Source organism: Mirounga angustirostris, unplaced genomic scaffold (genome assembly GCF_029215605.1).
Source record: "Mirounga angustirostris isolate CCGP_5_RB_7025 unplaced genomic scaffold, mMirAng1.0.hap1 SCAF_9, whole genome shotgun sequence".
In the NCBI taxonomy this organism is placed as follows: Eukaryota; Metazoa; Chordata; class Mammalia; order Carnivora; family Phocidae; genus Mirounga; species Mirounga angustirostris.
Window position 1 is genome coordinate 141,810,773 of NW_026991717.1, and position 21,228 is coordinate 141,832,000.

At 61.5% G+C, this 21,228-nt stretch overlaps 1 protein-coding gene across 1 annotated transcript; it reads left to right on the forward strand.

Moving 5' to 3' along the window:
* On the forward strand, positions 1 to 11,906 carry EXOC3L4 (exocyst complex component 3 like 4). Its single transcript, XM_064571635.1, has 12 exons — positions 1 to 127; positions 3,872 to 4,308; positions 4,810 to 5,467; positions 6,212 to 6,323; positions 6,595 to 6,717; positions 7,085 to 7,185; positions 7,422 to 7,502; positions 8,414 to 8,528; positions 9,068 to 9,187; positions 9,280 to 9,432; positions 10,069 to 10,190; positions 11,377 to 11,906. Exons 2-12 carry the CDS (start codon positions 3,888 to 3,890, stop codon positions 11,567 to 11,569), a joined length of 2,199 nt encoding a protein of 732 aa, XP_064427705.1. The 5' UTR covers positions 1 to 127; positions 3,872 to 3,887; the 3' UTR covers positions 11,570 to 11,906.
* Positions 11,907 to 21,228: the final 9,322 nt, after the last annotated feature.

The following is a 21,228-nucleotide window of genomic DNA, read 5'->3' on the forward strand; positions in this document are numbered from 1 at the left end:
GTGTTGTGAGAGTGAGTGACTGCCCCAGCGGCCTCACCACCGAGGCCCAGCTCTGGGGCCCTGGCTCAGCTGGCTTCCCCCGGCCGCCCTGTCCTGCCTGGGGCCCCGGGCTCTCCTCACCCAGCAGGTATGTTTGGTGCAGGTGGAGCAGGAGAGCTGCAGGGATGCTGTGGGCAGTGGGCGGGGACTCAGGGGACCGAGGACAGATCCCGGCCTGCCCAGTGGCTTTCCGGGCCAAGGGCCTCAGCTCGGAGCCCAGGCCGGAGTGCCAGCTCAAATCGCCGTGTGCAGACACAGACACGCAGAACGCGGATGTGCGGACGTAAAGACACGCACGCGGGCCCAGACACACACGGACGCACGGCCAGAGCCGCTCGCAGGCCTCTGAGGCACACGGACTTGGAGACACACGAGGCCCCTCCGCACAAAAGTGGCAACATCCCCCCCCCCCAGGCTTACCCTCACATTAGGTTGCTTATCTGTTTTCCTTGGGTCCCTGCCATGTACTGGCCGGGCCTGGCTGGGGGGCTGAGTCAGGCCCACTCCCTGCCCTGGGGGGCTCGTGGCCAAGGGGCAGAGGCCCCGGACCATGCCACCGTCCCTCAGCCACGGGAGAAGTTATGCCCAGGGCTGGGACCAGGTCCGCAGCGGGAGGCGCTGGCGGGGGGAGGGCTGCTGGGTGCTGGGTGCTGAGGCTTGCGGGAGCTGGGACAGCCTGTGTGGAGGTGTGGAAGGGAAGGGAGCTGGTTAGGGTGGGGGAGTGGGTGGGAGCGGGCACGGAGGGGTGGATGATGAAGGGCCTCGAGGGCCCACCCATGGAGGGGTCGGCTTCTCCTGCAGGCGCTGCGGGTCCCGGAGCCTTTTCTGTTGTCGCTTCTGAGAAGAGGAGCCTTTCAAGCGCCCTTTTCTACAGGCTTTGCTAATATATAGGACTAAGCAAATGATCACCTTGCCCACGAATAATGACAGATTTACCAGGTCCTTCCCAATATTGAAACCTCACTTATTTTCTTGTCTTATTGCCTTAACTAATCCTTCAAATGTTGAATAGAATGGCAAGAACATACACCAGTCCCGAGCCCCCCGCGCAGGAGCCGGGGCCTCTGAACATTCAGGGCAATGGGGCCAGAGGGCCAGGGAGAGAAAGAGCCAGAGAGAGTCCTCACAGGTATGAGGAGGCAGGTACGGGTCAGGGACCAAGATAGAGTCAGCAGGGCACCGAGTCCAACAGATACCGGTGTGGTGCCTGGCCAGGCAAACCTGGGAGAGGGGTGACCCTGACCCTGATGGTCCACTCCTCCTCCAGGCTGGCTCTGGGCTGATGGGGAGGGGGCGGATAGACAGAGGCTCCCGGGACGGTAAGGAAGGCCCCATTGCCACAGGGACAGTGGGGCAGCACAGCCCAAAGACACCTTGGAGGTGGGGGCACCCATACCCCTGGGCCCTGAAATCTGGGTCAGATCTGGAGAGCAAAGATGGGGAGGCTGGGAGAGGGAGCAGCCTGAGAGGAAGCTGGGAGGCTGGACATTCGAGGGACAGAGAGGCACCGGGAGGCTGGATGGGTGCAGGTCAAGGAGGCCCAGAGGTCAGGTTGGAGGAAGTTCGGGGATGGGAAGGCTTTGGGTGCCAGGCTCTGGGGAGCCACGGAAGGGTTTAAAACAAGGGAGTGACCTCGTTGACTTGTGCTGTGGGAAGGTCAATAATGGATTGGGAAACTGTGGGAGCAAGGTCAGAGGGGGCCGAGAGACCAGCCGGGGGCCTCGATGGGCCTTCAGGACAGGTCCAGTTCCAGATGAGGGTGGGGGGGACCCGTGTGCTTGTGTCCTCACATAAGACCCAAACTGCCAGCCGCCCTTCTTCCCCCCAGAACCTGCCTCTCGGCCCCACTCCTGGCATCTGGGCGCTGCCCCCACCGTGGGCCCAGTGACCAGGGAAAAGGGTTCCTTGGGCAGCAGCCCTGGCTCACTGGGGCTGGGAGACTCGGGGGAACCTGGCCTCTGCTCCTGGGGCCGCACGGGCCTGGGTTGGCCGAGGCTCCCTGACCCTGAGCTGTGTGGCTGGAGGCAAGACCCTGCCTCTTTTCAGAGCCTGTTTGCTCACCTATGAGATGAAGTGACACCCTACAACTTTGTTGTTAGGGGGATCTGATGTGCACCAGGCCTTGGGCTGGGCACACAGTAGGTGCTTACTAAGTGTGAACTCTCCCCAGCCAAGCCCTTGCCCACATGCCCCTGGTGATGGCACTCAAAGCACATCTGGGCAGAGCACAGGCCACCCGGACCCTGCAGGTGACTGAGGGGCCCCAGGGAGAGGGGAGTTGGGGGTGGGGAGGGCAGAAAGCTCTTGGGACAATGTTCCCTGCATGTGTGGATCAGTCAAATCAGGGCAGGGTCCCCGAGTCCCGTTGCCCAGGAGAGGACGATGACCTGTGGCCTGGGCAGGGCTGATAAGAACCCATCAATCACCTGGGCCTGCCTCTCTCTCAACAGGGCCCCTCTCCCGCTGTTAGGTGGCCTCTGGGCAGAGGGAGGGAGGCCTCCGCTGACCACCTGCGTGTCTGACCCCTGGAGGGCTTTGGGCGTGGGTGAGGGTCTGGGCCCTGCCCATCCCAGTGTCATACCCCCCAAGGCAAATGGGGACCTGGGGAGAGGTGTTCCTGCCCGATGTCACCCAAGGGTCAGGTGATAGCCTGACCTTTGTCCTGTGGGTGGGGGGAGCCGGGGGATGGGCTGGGGGCTCTGGCCTCTGGTTGGCCAGTGACTTCAGTAAGTCCAGCCTTCCTTTTGGCCAGCTTCTCCAAGGCTAAAGTAAGACCTTGCTGGTCTAAGACAGCCCCCCCACCCATAACACCCTCACAGAGGGGTGGGTGGGAGGTCCCCTCAGGCTGAGGAGGTCCCACCTCAGCTTAACCTAAAGCCAGAAAATCAAACATGGGCCAGGCTGTGCTGGAAGGGAGTGCGGGTACAGCCTATGGAAGGCCTGAGGCCCAGGTGGGCAGGGGCAGCCCCTGCTTTGCACCTCCTGCCCTAGGGACCCCCTCATCACCCCCTCTGCGGGGGGTGGAGCACACCAGGGCTGGGTGGGGAGGAGACGCAATGGGTGAGTACTGCCCCCGGGCCCCCCAGCCCCGGGTTAAATATAGACCTGCGGCCCCTCCCACCACTCCCCCTACAGTGCTGCAAGCCCCGATAGGCAGATAAGCCTTAGGGGCATCCAGGGGTGGCCATAGACCTCAGGCCTGACCCCGCCTCCCTCCAGGTCTGAGCTACCCAGAGAAGGAGGTAGTCTCTTACGCAGGGGTCCCTGAGCTCCCCTTTCAGCAGAAGCAGTTAGGCCTGATGGGTTGAATGGGGGTGAGCTGAGGGCTTTGGTGAGCGGGGAGGGCAGTGAAGGCTAGGGGGTGGGGAGAGTGGTCATTTTAGGCCTCAGGATCTAACATGCAGGAAATCCTGGCTGTGGTTGCTGGGCCCAGCCCCGGGGGCTGTGGGCTGTGGCTTGGGCTGTGCCCCAGGACCCGCAAGTTCAACTCTCCTCTCCAGCTCTGACAGGAGGGTCTGGCCTGGCAGAGCCCGGGAGCCTGGGCACCTGGGGGTACCCTGGGGAAGGTGGTGTCACGGAAGTTTTCCAGAAGGAGGTAGCTGTCTGCATCTCAGTGCCAGCTGCAGCCTGGCACGAAGACGGCTCTGGCCTCGAGAGCTGCCTGGTGCCAGCCTGGGGGTCATCTCCTGGGAGAAGCTGGCCTGACCAGGCCCAGCCACTGGGCTCCGTCAGGCCTCACAGGGTTCTCACGCGGTTTCTGGGCCCATTCCCCAGGGCTGGGTGCCACCCCCCTCCCTCACCCAGGCCTCCTGAGCCTCCTTTTCATCTCCAGCTTTCCTGCTACCAAGATGTCATTGCCACGGACAGTGACCTCCGGGCCGGAGCTGCACAGCCCTGAGGAGGCTGCAAAGAAGCTGCAGACCCCACCAGTGCGGGGTACTTGGCGGGCAAGCAGTGAAGGCACACCCAGCACCCACCGTGAGGACAGTTGGCCCGGCCTGGGCACCCTTCGGCGGGCCTTCTCCCGAACAAGCCAGCGGGCCTCGGGCCAGGCCCCCGAGGAGGACGTGGGCCTGTTCCAACGCAGCTCCCGCTTCCTGTTCCGGTCTTTACGGCGTGCCCAGGATGATGGCTCCCCTGCCCACCAGCCCCAGGCCACTGCTGTGCCAGAGGTGACCCATGGCCCAGAGGTGCCCTCCAGGGTCATGGATGGTGGTCGCCGGCAGTCCTCTGCTGGGGTGGGGCGTGAGGAACTGGAACCTGAGGCAGGTGAGAGCTTCACAAACAATACTGAGCATGCGGGGAAACTGAGGCCAGAGGGTGAGCATCAGGGCCCAGGCTTCCTGACAGGCTGTCCTCCCCAGCTCCCCCAAACACTGCCCTGCACGATTGCATTTTACATTCTCCCAGCATTTCAACCAGGGGAGCATCCACTGCGCAGCTCAGAGAGCTGAGAGTGAGCCAAGCGAGACTCAAGAGAGGTTGAGTGACTTGCCTCACGTCTCACAGCCAGGAAGTGGAGAAATGGGATTTGAACCCAGCCCCGCAGGACCCCAGAACCCTCACCTCTCCACAGCCTTCCCGAGCCTGGCTCCTGGCCAAACCCGAGGGCTGGACAAGGCCCTGGCCCTCTCAGGTCCCAGGGTCCCAGAGGGCGCCTGGCAGCCATGTGCGCGTGGGGGCTGCCAGGGCGGGACACACGGGAGCTGGGCCCCAAGGGTGCTAGGCGGGACCCCTCACTGCCGCTTTCCTCGCCTGTCCTCGCAAAAGGCAAATCTGTGGCCGACCTCATCACCGAGCGGCGGCTGCTGCCGGCCTTCGAACAGCTGCGGCAGCTGGAGGCGCGGCTCGTGGCCGAGAAGGCCTCGCACACCTTCGAGGACGACCCCACGGGCTTCGCGCGGCGCGCCATGGACGTGTGCCTGCACTACGACGGGCTGGCGGCCGAGATCGGCGCCATCGTGCGCGAGACGCTGGGCCCCGACGGCGTGGACGCGGCGGCGCTGGGCGAGCTGGCCCGCGTGGTGCGCGCGGAGGAGGCGGCGCACCCGGTGCCCCCGGCCGACGGCGACTTCCTGCTCACCCCGCGCCGCTGGCGCCAGCACTGGGAGGACGCGGTGAGGCGCAGCGCGCAGGAGCGCGTGCGGCAGGCGGGCGCCGGGGGGGCTCGGGGGGCAGCCGAGGCCGAGGGCGCATCGGGCCTGGCCCAGCTTCTGGCCGAGCTCGGCGGCTTGGTTCGCAGCGACCTGCACAAGGTGCGGCGGGAGGTGCAGCCGGCTTACTCGGCCGCCGGCCTCCCGGCGTGGGAAGCCTACCTGCGCGCCTTCCACGGCGCGGTGGCCCAGCGCCTGCAGGAGCTCGCGCAGGACGCCCGGGGCTGCGAGCAGCTCTATGTCCTGCTGGACTGGGCGGCCAATGTCTACGGCAGGTGAGGCCCCAGCCAGAGCGCCGCGGGGGGCGGGGGGGGGCGGAGGGGCTGGCACTGCCCGCCCGGAGACCTTTGGGAGCCCCCCCCGCCCCCGGCTCTGAGGAGCATGGGGCACTTTTCTTCTCTCTTTCCTCCCTGGGAGAGGCTGGTGGTTGGGCGTCCGAGATCCCTGGGACTTGGACATCCTTTTCTTCCTGCTCTGGGCCATGGTACTCTCCCGTCAGGATTTTCTTAAGGGGCCACCCATGCACCTGTTCCTGAAAGCAGGAAAGCATCTGAAGGGAGTCCAGGTGGAGGGCTCATGCTAGTCCACAGGGCACCTGTGTGCATTTACAAAAGGGCAGCCCTCCAGGCAGGACACGGCTGCGGATCACAGATGCTGGGCATGGGTTGGATCTCACCGCCACTCTTCCCTTTGGACGGGCACCTAGGTACAGGGCCCAGCCTGTTATCAGCTCCCACCCCCAGCTCTGCGCGGTGTGATGGGGTGGATTGCCTTTGCTGCTGAGCACTCCTCGGCTCTGAAGGCCAGAGAGCAGGTGGGAAGAGGGTGACTAAACACTCCTGGGTTCATGAATTGGCTGTGTGGCCTCAGGCAGGTGCCCATCACTCTCTGGACCTCCCTGGCGTGGGCTGGAGAGTGGCAGATCCCTGAGCTGTGTGGTGCTTGGTGATGGTGTCAGGCTTTGGCCAGGGGGAAACTGGGACAGCCGCTAGGCCCTCAGCCCCTCCCCTGCCTTCCAGTCCTGACTTCCTGGGTGCCCCGGACCTGACTCTGTCCACAGAGCCACTACCCCCACTCCTGGCACCTGCCTTGTGGGCCCGCCTGCAGAGTGACTACACCAGCTTCCTAGAGGTGAGGCCGGGGCAGGGCCAGGCCTGAGGGGCACGAGGCAGGTTGAATGTGGCTCCCTCCCTGCGGGGAGGTGTGGCACCCAGAATCACCCTGGGTCGGTGGCCCTGGCTCAGGCCAGAGCCACTTCTCACCCTGTGGCCTTTGGCATGGGCCTCTGCCCTGGCAGGGTGGTCCTTTTCTCCAAGGGCACACGACAGAGTGCTGGAGGTAGGGGAACTGGGACCTCCTTCTTGGGAGGGTCTCACTGTGCCCCTCTCCCCACCTGTCACAGACCAAGATCACGAGCTGCTTCGATAGCATCCTGCAGCTAGAACAGAGTCGGTGGGCGGACGCTGAGGCCCCCGACGTGCTCCAGGGCCTCTACCACACACCGCTATCCGTTGACGTCCACATGGTGAGCCTCAGGAGGAGGGATGTATATTTGGGCCCCTGGTGGTGTTTGGTCCCCCTTGAGGTGAGGACACCCAGAACTATACAACCCAGTCCCAAACTCCCTTCCCCAGTAGCCGAGAGCCTGAGGACCCACCTGGGGCGGAATCAGGGACCCCGGGTCTCCTGCCAGCTTGGGAGCCCCGGGGCATAGCGCCCAGCTTAGCCAGTGGCCGGTGGATGTGGGGAGTCGGGAAGAGCTTCTGGAAGCTGTAGCCGAGATGGGGAGACAGAGCAGGGCAGGCTGGAGACGTCGCTGGGCCACAGGTGGGGGACAGGGGGCGTCGGGATCTGGGCTCTGATGTGGGTTCAGCGGGCGGCATCTCTTGCAGCTCGTGGCAGAGCACGTGAAGGCGGCTGGTGCCATCTCTGCGGAACTGGAGGCCACCACCCTGTGCATCTGCACGCGGGCGCTCAGCCTCTTCTTGCCCAGGTGCGGGCACATCCTCCCCGCCAGGATGGGTGGGTAGAGTGGCCAGGGTTGGACGGCTGTCGTCCCTGGGGGAGGGCCCAACCTGCTTGCTCAGAGTCTGAGATCCCGGGACAGGGGAGAGGAAGGGGCCTCCTTATAAGGCTGGGGGTCTGGGTGGGGACCTGAGGGGAGGGCGGACCCTGGGTCATAGCGCCGCCAGTAAGGGTCCCTATGCCCTCTGCATACTTCACCCCCAGGTTTGAAAAGGCTTTTCTAGAGTCGAAGGCAGTGAACGAGCCTCATCTGGGCGCCAATATCAACGCCTGCGAGGAGCTCAGGTGGGTCTCTCCCGCTCCTCCGCAGGGGAGGTGCCCGGAACGGCCAGCAGGGGGCGCGCGAGCTCGGGGAGCGGAGTAGAGTAAGCTCCCGGCGGCCAGCGCAGGGGAGAAGAATCTGGCGCCGGCGGCCGCCTTGGGGGACTTCCCAGAAGGCCTCCATGGATGGCCCCCCTCTCCGCTCCCGCCCCCGCTGTAAGGTCCTCCCTCCGCCCTGCAGAGCTGAGGCCCTGGAAGGGACGCAGGGAGTTTCAACGCTGAGCCGAGGCTAAGTTCCAGCCACCCCCGTCATGGCCATTGCCTGCCCAGTGTGTCCCCTGCCACCTTGGGCTCCTTTCTTTCCTCCCTTCATCCAAGTTAGCCATCTTCCTTTTCAGGGACACTCCCTTCTCCGGGAAGCCCTCCCTGACCCTCCGTCCCCCCTCCCCTCTACCCTGGGGGTGGCACCTGGGTCCCTTGGCCCCCAAAGCAGAGCCCCCGCTTTCTGCTGGCAGCAGCAGCCCCCCTTCTATGCTTTCAACACCAAGACCAGCTTCAGTGTTCCCACATGTGGAGGCACCAGCAGCTATGGGCGTGGACTTTGAGTCACCGCGGCTGGGCTCCCATCCCAGCTCGGCCACCTGCTCGCTGTGTGCCTCGAGATAAGTCACTTCCCTCTCTGTGCCTCCTTTTGTCATCTGTGAAACAGAGATCAGAGCACCTGCTCCCGAGGGCTGCATGGGGACTCAGTGCCTTAGAGGGATCATTTTGCCTTCAGGGTTACTACCCCGTGCAGCCCTAGGGGCTGCCCTTCACATTCTAGTCTAAGTGACTGGAGTTGGTGTGGCACCTAGCCTCCATGGCTGTATGCCAGAACTCGTTCCACAGCCTGCTCCTCCTTGCCCACTTCCTCCCCTGTCCTGGCCCCTCCCCAGGACCCATCTTCTGGCCAGGTTCCCAGGAACCTTTGAAGAGCTGGAGAAACCTCTAGTGGCTGCCACCTGTACCTTCCAGAAGCGGCTGCTCCAGGGCCTGCAGTGTGATGTGCAAGTGAGTGGGACTTCCCTCCCCACTTTCCACACCCAGCAGGTGCTCCCTGTGCCCTGGAGCCCGGGGGGCCAGTTCGTAGCATTCTCGTACCCCCGGGGCAGCTTCAGGGGTGGTACATTGTGGGGTGGGCAAGGGACCTGAGCTGAGCAGTGAGGTCAGGAGACACCACTTACTTCAGTCTCCGCCTCTCAGAGAAGGTGGGTCAAGGAACCAGACCCCTCACCCAGCCCATCAAGGCCTCCCCAGGTTCCCCTCAGCAAGGCCTGCCCAGAGGCTCAAACTCAAACCCTGTCCATTGGAGCTCAGGGCCTGGAGGAGGCATTCCTGCCAAAGGCCTAGTGACTTTCGTGGCCGAGAGAGGAAATGTTACCAGGGTGACTTTAGAAGGGAGTCAGATAGCCCCTCCAGAGTTTCTTCCCAGGGACAGGTTGTCCCTTGGCCCGAAACGCCCCATGAGGAGCCAGGCGCTGGGCTCTGAGGGGAGGGTCTGAGGAGGAGGAGGATACGGTTGGAAGACTCCTGTCCCCCTCTGCTCCCAGCCGCTTTTCAGGGTCCTGTGCACCAAGGCCTGGCTGACACAGGACGTGCTGCAGCCGATCATGGACAAGGTGGTGGCCTTTGCCCGCCATTTGGAGCATGTGGCCCCACTGCGGGCACAGGTATCTCAAGGGCAAGGGCTCTGGGGGGGACGCACCCTGGGCTGGGGCTGTTGGCTCTGACTGACCCTGACCCTGCTCCCTGGCCCGCCCAGGAGACTCTGCAGGAGGTGCATCGGTACGTGGTCCGTGAGTACCTGGCCCAGGTGCTGAGCCCGCGTGAGCGGTTCCGGGGTGAGGAGCGCATGACTGGCTCCCAGAAGATGGGCCTCGACAGCCAGGCCATTGGCGATACCTTCCAGGGCTTGGTAGGAGCATCACCTGATAGCCCCAAGTGCTTGCCTCCTCTAGGGCCTCTGGCCTGTGGACCCTCCACTGGCACCCCCATTCCCATTTTAGTGGCCTCTGCAAGAGCCCCCGCGGGGTGGGCTTTGGCAGAAGTGGCTCTCCCCACTCTCCATCAACCAGGAGAGGGATTGGGAGTTCTGGCATGGCTGGGGCGGGGCCAGGTGAAGGTCATCTCCGTATATTTGCATACAGTTGGGGGGGTGAGTAGGGAAGGGGCGGGGCCTGTGGGAGGCTTTTCCAGCACCCCTGACCCAGCCGTTGGAGCTGAGGCACTTCATACACACACACCCCTTATCTGGGCCGTTGGTCCCCCACAGGCTGTAGGATTCCGGGCAGTACTTCCGGGCCAGGGCCTCAGTTTACCCATCTGAGCAGAGATGGGAAGACGTCTCTGCACTGTATCGTGGGAAGGGAAGACGAATATTGCTCCGTGGCTGAGTCCACAGCACCAGGCCCGAGTCCCCAGTCACAGCGGGGACATGGTGGTGGCTGCAGGGGGCGGGCTTGCTGTGCCCTGTGGAGGGGTTGCGGGCATGGATGGCAAGGAGGCTCCCCGGGCAGGTGGCCGGTCTGGCACTGTCTCTGTGTCTCCACAGGGCTCTGAGGCCACGTGGCTGGACCGGGCTATCCCGTGTGTAGCTGACATCCTGGGCGAGACTTACAAAGACGACATCCGGAGGCACCTGGAGACACTCATTGGGAGCTACCCTGACATCAGGTCCGTTACCCACCTGCTCCCTCACTGGGCTCCGAGGACAGAGCAACGCCAGGCCCGGGGGTGGGGGGCGGGCAGGGGCCCTTCAGAGGGTCCCTGTGGTTCTAGGTGGGCAGGTGAGGAGCCACAGGGAGGCACAGCTTGTTCCAGTGGGGGAGGGGAGCCCCGGTGCAGGTGGGGTGGACCCCCCCCCCCCCCGCCGCGGGCTACTATGTGCATGTGCGTGGGGACCTGGGAACGGTGGCCCCTGACCTTCAGGCCAGGGTGGGGGTGGGGCGGAGGAGCGGGGGCTGCCCCTCCTTCAGAAGCTATTCTTGGCCATTCTCCTTCAGTGCCGTGGGGTGGGGAGGACCCTAGAGCCTGGGGTGGGGGTCGGGGTCCGGGCCCCTTCCTGGTCATCAGGTGTGGAGACAAGTACCCGCATCCGCGAGTCTGAAGGGGAGGGGCAGCCCTCTCTGCGAAAAAGCCCTGTTGGGAGCCCGACTCCTGACACCAGCCAGGAGGAAGGAGGCTTTGATCCCCGGGAGTGTGTTGGGGGGAATGGTGAGTCATCGATCCTGTGGAAATTCCAGCCCGAATCTCTCCCTAGCCTTGGAGATTCCAGGATGGAGAGGCCACAGAGAGCCCCGGGCAAAGCCCTTTTCCCCAGCCGGGACTGTCTCTGCCTTTGGCTGGAAATGACTACCCCTCACAGCTCAGGGGTTTCCCCCTTGGTCCCTGGGGTTCCCCTGCACTCAGCCGGCTCTGCCCTCCGGAGGGCAGGAGGAGGGACTCCGTCCGTATGCTGCCGGGCCAGGGCTCCCGCAGTGCCTCTCTCCCTGCTGCATGTCCATGTGGCTCCCTGCACAGTGCTCCCAAGAAGAGGCCTGGGACATCTCCTGGCCTGGGCCGGCTCTCCTTGAATCCGTATCACTCCCTCTCTCACCCTCCACTGTTTCTTGAAGCTCAGCTTAGGCTGTTTTGCCTGATGGGCCCCCCCTCCCCCTCCCCACCCAGCTCCACACCCTTGGAGGCCCAGCCACCCTGTCCAGGGGCGCTGCCCGCCCCCCCCCGGCCTTGGCCATTCTTGGCCTTTCTCGGTCCAGGCCCCAGGAATGCCGGGTGCCCCTGTACTTAAGGTTCCCCTCACTTGAGGTCGGGACTGCCGATGGAGATGTTGGGCCTACGGTGACGGGGCGTGTCTTTGCAGGCGGGACCACGTGCTGGCCATTCTGGCTCTGCGCAGACTGGGCCGCCGGCGGAACCAGCGGCTCCTGCAGCATGCCCAGTACCTGCTGAGCGCTGCGGCCAAGGCGGGCGGCTCCGGGGCTGCTGGGGGACACGTGCTCTTCGAAGAGATCGAGGTGCCTACCTCCATGGACCTGCTGATCACCTGCATCTAATGCTCCTGGGTCTGAGAGGGGGCGGGCTCAGGTGGGGGGTTGCATCAGCAAAGGTCTAAGCCCCAAGCCTGGAGCCCAGGGAGGCATGCTCAGCCCCACTCCCAACCTTGAAGCCCATCATAAGGAATCCTCATCCTCGGCCCTGCGTGGCTGCTTACCAGAAGGCACGGCAAGAAGAGAGGCATTTCAGGCATGTGTGGGGGAGTGCTTGGAGTGGCAGAGGTTCCCTTCAGTACAGCCCACCCCCTGCCTCCCTGCCTAACTGTCCAGCACCACCCCCAGTCTGAATGTGAAGACCAGAGTATTTATTTTTAAAATAAAGGTGAATTAAAATGTGCCTCCCTAAAGAGGGGGTGGGTCCGAGTTGGCCAGGAGCAGGAGGTATGGGTCCCCATGTAGTGAGGGGTCAGGATGGAAAGTTCTGTGATGACTCCATTTGGTTGATGGACCTTTCCTGCCCATTGTACAAATGGGGAGACTGAGGCAGGTCCAGAGCTGGGAAAGCCCGTGCCTATGGCTGTGCGGATTAAACAGCCTTTAACCCTGGGATCCTGGGTCCACTGGCCTCATGGGCCAAGTGAGCCTCACTCAGCAGGGATGGGCACTGTTCTGTCGTGTTCTAAACAGGCCTGGGCTCCTGGTCTTGTCTCCTGGGACACAAGAAAAGGCCAAGGCATGTTCTGCAGCTTGAAGTATTTGGGTTAGATGTAAGAGGGACTTTCTAGCAGGGCAAGTGTCACCCAAGGAGTATGTGAGGAGGGTGCTGATCCTGCTGGCCTCAGCTCTGCAGGCGGGGCTGCAAGGAGATTGCCCCAGTGTGCACCTGTCCCCCTCCCCCCCGCCCCGGCTTCGCTCCCAGAAGCCTGGCACTGGAATTTGACTCCAGCCTCCTGGCAAGGCTACAAGGAAACTCATTTGCATGAGCAGCCTCCAGCTTGCCAGGGAGGCTGAGCGCTGAGATGGTGGGGGGAGACACTGAGATGGGCAGCCGTGGGTGCCTTCCCACCGCCCTTCTGCAGCAGACCAGCGGCTCTCTGAGCCTGACCTTGACCCTGGCAGTGGTAGGAGGCAAGTGATTGCAGGTGGGCCAAGGTTCTAAGAACCCAGGGATGTTGAGTCTCCTGAGCACAGAGCGAGGGTTCTAACAGACTGCAGGCCCAGGCAGGTGGGGGATAGGACTCTCCTGCCTCCCCCGGGCCCACCTCCCCACACCACAGACAGCGAGGGGCAGTGCCCAGGCAGGTCTGCCACGGCCCCTATGCCAAGCCTGGAGAACACAGCCAGATCTGAGTGTTGTCGGGGTCCTGAAGGGAGTGGAAGCAGGTACCAGGGGCAGCCCCCTCCACGAATACCTGGGGGCTGGGGGTCAGGGGTGGGGCAGGCAGGAGGCTGAGGGGGTGTCCAGACCTCCCTAAGCGGGGAACCCAGTGGGGTGGGGTGGGGTGGGGTGGGGTGGGTGGGGCAGGAATGAGGATGAGGAGAGGCTGCGGTTCAGTTTGCAGGCTCCAGGCCGGGGCAGGCGGTGGGGGGCTGTTTCGGCGCTGCTGATGACAAGCAGTTGTCATGTCTTTCCTCTGTGGGGAAACTGAGGCCCACAGAGGGTGGAGGTTCCTGCACACCAGGCCCCAGCACAGGTAGCCTGAGACCCTCAGAGCCAGGGGGAAGGGAGGTGTTGGAGGGGCACCACCTGGGTGGGGTGGGCTGCAGGAGGGCTGGATCAGATCCTGTCCAGGTTCTCCCTAGGAGCCCATACCCCATGTTGGAGCCCCAGTCGCCTCGTGGAAGCCTCCTCCTGCAGCCCCTGGCCCTGACCCTGACCCTAACAGGCCTGGCCCTGCCTGAGCCCCTTGGCTGGAGGCTGAGGATCCCGGGGCTGGGTTTCCAAGACAGGTTGGAGAGGTGGGGAGGGGTTCAGTCCCAGCCATGAGACAGCAGGCAAATTCCTTTACTTCCCTGTGCCTCTGTTTTCCCTAGCCATGAAATGGGGGTGCTGTCTGTGCCCCCCGGGCTGGGGAGGCTGAAGTATAAGCCAGCCTGAAAGCCAGAACCCTGGCCCTCCTGTCACCCCGTGTGCCCGGGGCCCGGCCAGACCACAGTCTGCAAACAGAAGCTAAGCAGTTCTGGGCAGGAGTGGGGGTGCTCTGAGTGGTAGCGAAGCCTGAGGTCTGTGAGGTCGGTGAGTGGGGCAGATGCCCGGGAGGAGGCCGGGAAGAGGCGCTGAAGCTGAGGAGCTGCTCTCTGCCAGGAGCTTCCTGCCTCGGTGGAAAGGGTTCAGGCTGAGACCCGGGCCATCTTCCTGAGCGTGTCTGGGCCTAGAGACAGGAAGTCAGGTTTTCCTGGCTGGAACCTTCATGCCCAAGCGGGTATGTGTGCCTCGTGTGTGTTCCTGTGAGCCTAGCAGTTTCTGGACACTGGGGCTGGCTTCCCGAGATTAAGTTGGGATGAGCAGAAAGCTGGATAGCAGCTCCCACGAAGGTGGAGTCAGGAAGGCTGGGCCCAGAGGAGGACCAGACCAAGGGAGCCGGTGTTTGGCCATTGACCATTCTGCCCGAGACCCTCCCGTGCTCCCTGCCCACCAGGTCCTAGGAGGCCTTGCTGAGAGTCTAGCGTATTTCCTTGGCCATCCTGTTGTCCAGGCCAAGCATGGGGGAGGGGCCGGCGCTCAGAGGGCAGCTTCCGGACTTGTGGGCCAGGTTGTCTGGCTGATAAGGAAGCCCGTGTGCATGTGTGTTCCTGCAGTGCCTGGGGATGGAGGGGCCGTGCCCAGTGTCTGCATTCCCCTGCATTCTGGAGCAAGACATCCTATTTGCCCCCAGAACTTGGGTCCTGGGCCCTACCAGCTGATCCCTGGTCTCATCTCTGCCTGGCCACTCTTTCTCTGGCATAGCTCCCTGCTCTTTCTTCTCCAGCTCAGCTTGGCTTCCTTCAGTGCCACACTTCCTGGGGCTCCTTCATGGATCGGGGGTTGCTTCTGGTCTCTGGCCCTGAGCCTGTGGGACAAACAAGGCCCCCTCTAGCAGTTTTTGGGACCCCAGCCCAGCCTGGGGAGGGCAGTGAGAAAGTGCAGAGGGGCATCCTGCCCAGGGCAGAGGGCTCAGGTCCAAGGACACGATGGGTACCACAGCCTGCCAGTCCTCTGCCAGGCCAAAGACAATCCTGGGGTGTCGGGAGGGGACCTGAGTGCCCCTACCCCTAGCTCAGCCTGGGACTTGTGCCTTCTCTGGGTACCTCTCCCTGCTGGTCCCCTGGCGCTCAGGCCCAGCGCCCCTCAAGCGTGTTGTGCCGTACACACCCACGGGGCCACACCAGGCAGGAGGAGTGTGTTCAGGTCTCGGCCCTGCCTTCCTCTTGCCGATGACCATTTCCACTCAGAGGCTCCGTCTCCTCTGAGGCACGGGGTAGATGAGAGCATCCACAGGTCCTGGCAGTGTCGCGTCAGCATGTCATCTCCGAGCCTGCATAGTCTCTCCCTCTTCCTTGTTTGCCTGGTGACCCCAGCCCCTTCCTTCCTGGCCCCACACCTCATGGGGTCAGCATCCTCATCGGCCAGGATGCGGTCCTTGCAGACCCCCACCACTGCAGGGGAGGGGAGAGGAGGAGGCTGCAGCGTTCCCAGGGTCACCCCCCATCCCCATCGTCACTTCCTTCCTTTGCTACCATGAGATCCCTCTGGGAATTCAGCAGGCCGGAGGGGCCCTTCTCCTCGTGGAGCTCTGGGCAGTGGGCCTGTGCGCAGGTCTGGGGGGAGACAAGGATGCTGCTGACAAGGGCCAGCCTCACAGAGCCCTGAGTCTGGGGGAATCAGCCCCCTGCCCCCGGTGGCAGTGCAGGCCCTCCTTGCAGGGGAGATGTGCCGGGGGCCGGGAGCTCCCACTGGTGAGTGCTGCCAGGGTCTCAGCCCAGCCTCCCAGGGCCCCCTCCTCTGGTGAAATGGTTGGAAGGGACGAACCCCAGACAAGTCAAACCCACCCCTGGGTCTGCTTCTCTCCTGGGACCCATGGGGCCTGGACTAGTCATTGCAAAGACTTTCCTCTTCGCAGGATTCCCGTACTGTGTCTGCACGCATACATCCCCACCTCTTGGTGGCCTTTAAAAGGTATTTGTTAGATGTTTCCAGTGTTGTTTTTTTTTTTTTAAGATTTTATTTATTTGACAGAGAGACACACAGTGAGAGAGGGAACACAAGCAGGGGGAGTGGGAGAGGGAGAAGCAGGCTTCCCCCGGAGCAGGGAGCCCGATGTGGGGCTCGATCCCAGGACCCTGGGATCATGACCTGAGCCAAAGGCAGATGCTTAACGACTGAGGCACCCAGGCGCCCCAGGACCACAGTTTTTGTGTTTTTCTTTTTTAAGATTTTTATTTATTTATTTGACAGAGAGACACAGCGAGAGAGGGAACACAAGCAGGGGGAGCAGGAGAGGGAGAAGCAGGCTTCCCGCTGAGCAGGGAGCCCGATGCGGGGCTCGATCCCAGGACCCTGGGATCATGACCTGAGCCGAAGGCAGCCGCCCACCGACTGAGCCACCCAGGCGCCCCAGATGTTTTCAGTGTTTAACTCTCATCATGTTTTGGATAGCAACACCATCACATAGCTCAGAATCTAAAAAGTACAAAAAAGTTATAAGGGGAGATGTCTCCTTATTTCCATCCCTTGTGTCCTTCCCCAGAAGCAACCAGGGCTCCTCACAGGATAGGAAGCAATGCTCATCCAAGGAATGTTCGTGAATAATCAAGTGTCAGGTGCTGCTGAGGCACCTGGGTTGGGGGAATGGGGCAGCCCCTCTTGAGGGCTGCTGTAAAAGCAAATGATGAAGAACCTAATGCTCTTACATTGACAGAATCCTCAAATAATGAAATCTCAGGATCTTGGAAAAGAGGAAGGTCGTGAGAAGTCCTGCCATTTCTGGGGCACGCACCGTGTGTGCCTGGGCTGTGCTTGCTGATTCATGGCTTTCCTCCTTCCCGTGGATTCGGTGCAGGGGTTAAGAATCAGCTTCTGGGTCCAGACACCTCTGGGCTGGGACCCCAGCTCTGCACCTTCCTAGCTGTGTGACTTTGGGCAAGTTACCCCGCCTCTCTGGGCTCTATCTCCAGGTGTAAAATGGGGAGCATTCCATGAGAAAATGCAAATGTGGTGCTGGCTGAGGGCCCGGCCTGCAGTTGGCATTATTGTTATTTACGTGCACCACCTCCTCTAACCCTTTCCTGTCAACCTCCCAAGCACGTGTCACCTCCATTTCCAAGAGGGAAGACTGAGGCCTGAGGGATGGAGCCACGTGTCTAAAAATGCAGATGTCGGTGATGGAGCTCCCCAGGGGCCAGGTGGTCTTCATGCCTCAGCCCCCACCATTCTGCCTTCCTTCTCCAAAGTCCAGAAGCCCAGAGCTGCGGGGTGTCCTCTCTGTCTTATCGGAGGAGGAGTTCCCAACACCCAGGCCCTGAGGGTTTGGGGGCAGCCTTGCTCCCCTCCTGGCCTGGTCAGGCCCCTGAAATGCTGGGATTCCCAGGGAGCTCCTGCCACGTGACTTGCCTCCGTCATTGGGTGGGGCCTGATGGGGAGCAAGTTTCCTCGGCTGTTTTCCTGGAAATCCAGGTCTGAAGAGGTGGGAACTGAACTCAGCCACCTTCCACCACCACCGGCAAGGGCGCCCGACTTGAGGTGGGCCAGCCTCCTGGGACTCGCGCAAAAGCCACTTACCCTCACCTCAGTTTCTCCATCTGCCAGACACAGAAAGGACCACATGACCTGGCTTCCTCCATGGGTGGAAGGAGGGGCAGTCTCTGTTGGTAAACACCTGGCCTGGTGATCGCCCTCGTGGGTGGGGATGCCCTGTGAGGGAGGCTCCGGGTCAGCTGTCCCTGGGCATCCCGTGGTCCCTGAGGAGGTCAGCCGACCCCGGCTGAGGTCTGGTGTCCCTTCAAATACCCCGGAGCAAGTGACTTCCCCTTCTGGGGAAGGCCGGGTGGTAGCAGGGACCACAGCCTCAAGGCCGCAAACTTGGTGTCCGCTTACCGCTCTGAGACTCGGTTTCTTCATCTGTCACCAGGGGGTACAATGGCTCTGCCCAGTGCAGCTGGTGAGTGGGGTATCCCTGGAAACAAGAGGCCCTAGGAGGGATCCCGGGTCAGGTGATGGCTGGCCTGGGAAGTAAAGGAAGCAGTGGGGCTGGGGTGGAGGTGGGGGGAAGTGCAAGTCATCTCTCAGAGGGAAGTGGGCCTGGCCAGGGGGGAAGGGCTCCGTGATATCCTGGAATGCCCTCATTTCCCAGTCCCGGGGAGCCCTCCCCTTGTGATCAAGGCACCCTGGCCAGGTGCTCCCAGGGTAGCCAGGCCCAGCGACCCACAGCCCCTTCATTCCCATGCAATGCCCTCCCGGGCCTTTGCACCCGCTGACGCCCCGCAGCAAACCGCACTCTCCTTCTGCCTGCAGCGTCCCCCTCTTCCGGGAGATTTTCTCCAGCAAGGTTCTCAGGCAGCCAGGAGACAGAGGAGAGGGAGGACCACCAGTCACACACACACACACACACACACACACACACACACACACACACACTGCCCTGTATTATTCTCTGGCCCAACCCGGCTGGGCTGCCAGGACGGAGTTGGCCCCACCTGCTGCCCCACAGGTTGAAGGTGAAGACTCAAGTAATTGACCAAACAAGTCATTGACCAAAGAGATTGGGGATATTTTTTTTCAGAGACGAAAAAGAAGTGGAGGGCAATAAAACCTCCCGTTTTTGCATCTCAGCTCTCTGCTCTGGCAGCCTTTACTTGAGTCTGACTTAAGTATGTCAAGCTGCATTTCAGACTGGGGGAGAAGCAATATAGCGCAGTGCTTACTAATGGCACCCTGAGCTCCATACCCACTGGCACATGACTGAACCTGTTTTCCTCATCTGTGAAAAGGGAATAATTAAGGAGTACCCATTTCCTAAGGTGGTGTGACGAAATCAGTTAATGCACGCAAAGCACTTAGGACAGAGCTTGGCACCTGCGGAGGTCAATGAAATCAGATGCTACCCACAGAATTGAAAGCAGGGTCTTAGGTATTTGCTCACGCATGTTCAAAGCAGCATTATTCACAATAGCCAAGAGGTGGCAGCAACCCCAGCGTCCACTGATAAACAATGAAATATTATTCAATATTAGAAAGGAAGGAAAATCGGACACCTGCTGTAACATGGAGGGACCTTGGGGGCATTATGCTGAGTGAAATAAGCCGGTTACAGAAGGATAATACTGTTAGGATTCCACTTCTGTGGGCTACTTAGAATAGTCAAATTTATGAAAAGAAAGTAGAACGGTGATTGCCAGGGACTCAGGGAAGAAGCAAAGGGGAAATAGTGTTATAAGTCCGGGGTCTCATTCTTTTTTTTTTTTTTTTAAAGATTTTATTTATTCATTTGAGAGACAATGAGATAGAGAGAGAGCATGAGAGGGGGGAAGGTCAGAGGGAGAAGCAGACTCCCTGCCGAGCAGGGAGCCCGATGCGGGACTCGATCCAGGGACTCCAGGATCATGACCTGAGCCGAAGGCAGTCGCCCAACCAACTGAGCCACCCAGGCGCCCTGGGGTCTCATTCTTGCAAGGTGAGAAATGTCCTGGAGATGGATGGTGGGGGTGGTTGCATAATAATGTAAATGTCCCTGAACTGTATGCTTAAAAAGGTCAATATGGTAAATTTGGTTCCATGTATTTTATCACAATTCAAAAAACTGATCCGCTGTCATGTCTGAGCAGAGGGCAGGGAGGCCAGCGCACATGGGTCCTGGGCTTCTGAGGCCCCGGGTTGCCTGCAAGGAGCTGGCCACTGCTCCTGGCCCGGCCCGGTGCCGGCACACTTGACTTCTGGGCTGGCCTGGGGAGGTCTGTTGCCAGTCAGTTTCTGCCTGCTGTCCTCTCTTCCCGGTGGAGCTGGCCTGGTCTCCCCTGCCCATCCCCTGGGGAGAAGGCAAATGGGACAGCAGCTGGCCAGGAACACTCCCAACCAGCATCTGATGCTCATTTCCTGCTGGGGGTGGAATTCTTGGCTGGCCTTTGGCTCCCTCTGGAAGCATCTGGCCTCTTGAGGATGGTTTCCTCATCTATCATGAGAGGTAAGGCTAGTGCCTGCCCCACCGGCTGTCATCCCTTGGCTCTATGCAACCCTGTTTTCAGAGGGTTTCCCTTGTGTTGGGGGCTCCATGTAGGTGACCTCTGACCCTCCTATCTTAACTCAGGAAAGGGGAAGTGACTGGTGCAAGCACAAAGGAGAAGGTGACTTTTCCCTACTCCTGGCCATGGAGAGGGAGCTCAGGCAGCCTGCGCATCGGAGGACAAGGTCGGCTGCCCAGCCCCTGCCCTGGGAAGTGTCCTTCCTGCCTCTGCTGATCAGGATCCTGGGCTGGGGTGGGGGGGGATAGTGGGATCTGTGGGCCTGACAACCGCCCCCCACCCACCCATGACTCAGAAAGCTTCAGATTCTCCAGCGATTTCCCAATCTGTTCAGGGTGAGGAGAGGAGGCCTGGCAGGGAAATGTGGGGATTGCATAACGAGGGAGGTCACCGAGGTGATGAGCCAGGAGCCCTTGCTTCTCATCCTCATCGCCCCTATGTGACTGGATGAATTTGGGGACCTGGCCTTTAGTCTCCTCATCTGTTCACTGGGGAGTGAAAGGAATGACCCTCCCAGCCCTGGGGCACTGTGGCTTTGCGAGCTTGTCTGAAAACTGTCACCCTGAACCCCACTCCCCCAGGGACTCTGGGAAAGAGAGTGTGGAATCCATCTTACTGCCACTTCCTGATGTCCCCCTCCCCACAAGGCCCCCCAGGGACATGATTATGGCCAAGCCCAAAGCTGGCACTTGACTACCACTCCCAAGGAGGAAGAGGAAGTTCTCAGTCCCAAGGGGCACCCCCAGCTCCCCTGCCCCCCACTCCCAGGCCTCAGAGATCTGTGCCCAACTGATAGGGGGGAGTGGGGAATCCACAGGGAGGGAGAGACCAAGGGTAGGGGCAAACAAAAGGATGGGAGGAGCAGGGGCTCTAGCAATAAAGTAAAAGGGAAGCTGGTGCCCAGCTGGGAAATTCCTTAATGACACGGTTCTTTCCAGAGGGCAGGAATTCCTAAAATGAGAAAGGGGGAAGGGGGTGAGTCCCCAGTGGTTGCTCTTCACCAGCAATAGCCCCCCCAACCCCCACCCCACGACAGACCCAGACAAACGGCCACGCTGAGGAAGGACAAGTCTCCACTGACTGAGATCAAGCCTCAGCTGTTGGGGTCCGGACCTGGTGTGACCCAAAACCTGTTCTGCCCAACCCCAGTCCCAGAAAGGGAAAGTGCTCCAGTGGGAGTCCTGCAGCCGGGTGTGTGACCTCGGGCGAGTTGCAGGTCGCTTCACCTTTCTGAGCCATAGTCCCCTTTCTAGCAAGGCTTGATAATGAGAGCGAATGCCAGGCACCCAGCAAACGTGCTTTTTGTCCACAGCTGTCCTTGCCTGCACCCACTTCCCCTTAGAGCGCCTCTTCCAGCAGGGCCCCTTTCCGGGCCTCCCTGAGTGGGGACGCTCTACCCGGAGGGAGCAATCCTCCCGCGGCCCAGGGAGCTGGGGTGGGACGGTCCCTGGGACCCCGCGGGGCGAGAGTCGGGCGAGCTGGGGTGGGCGCCGCTCTGTGACGCG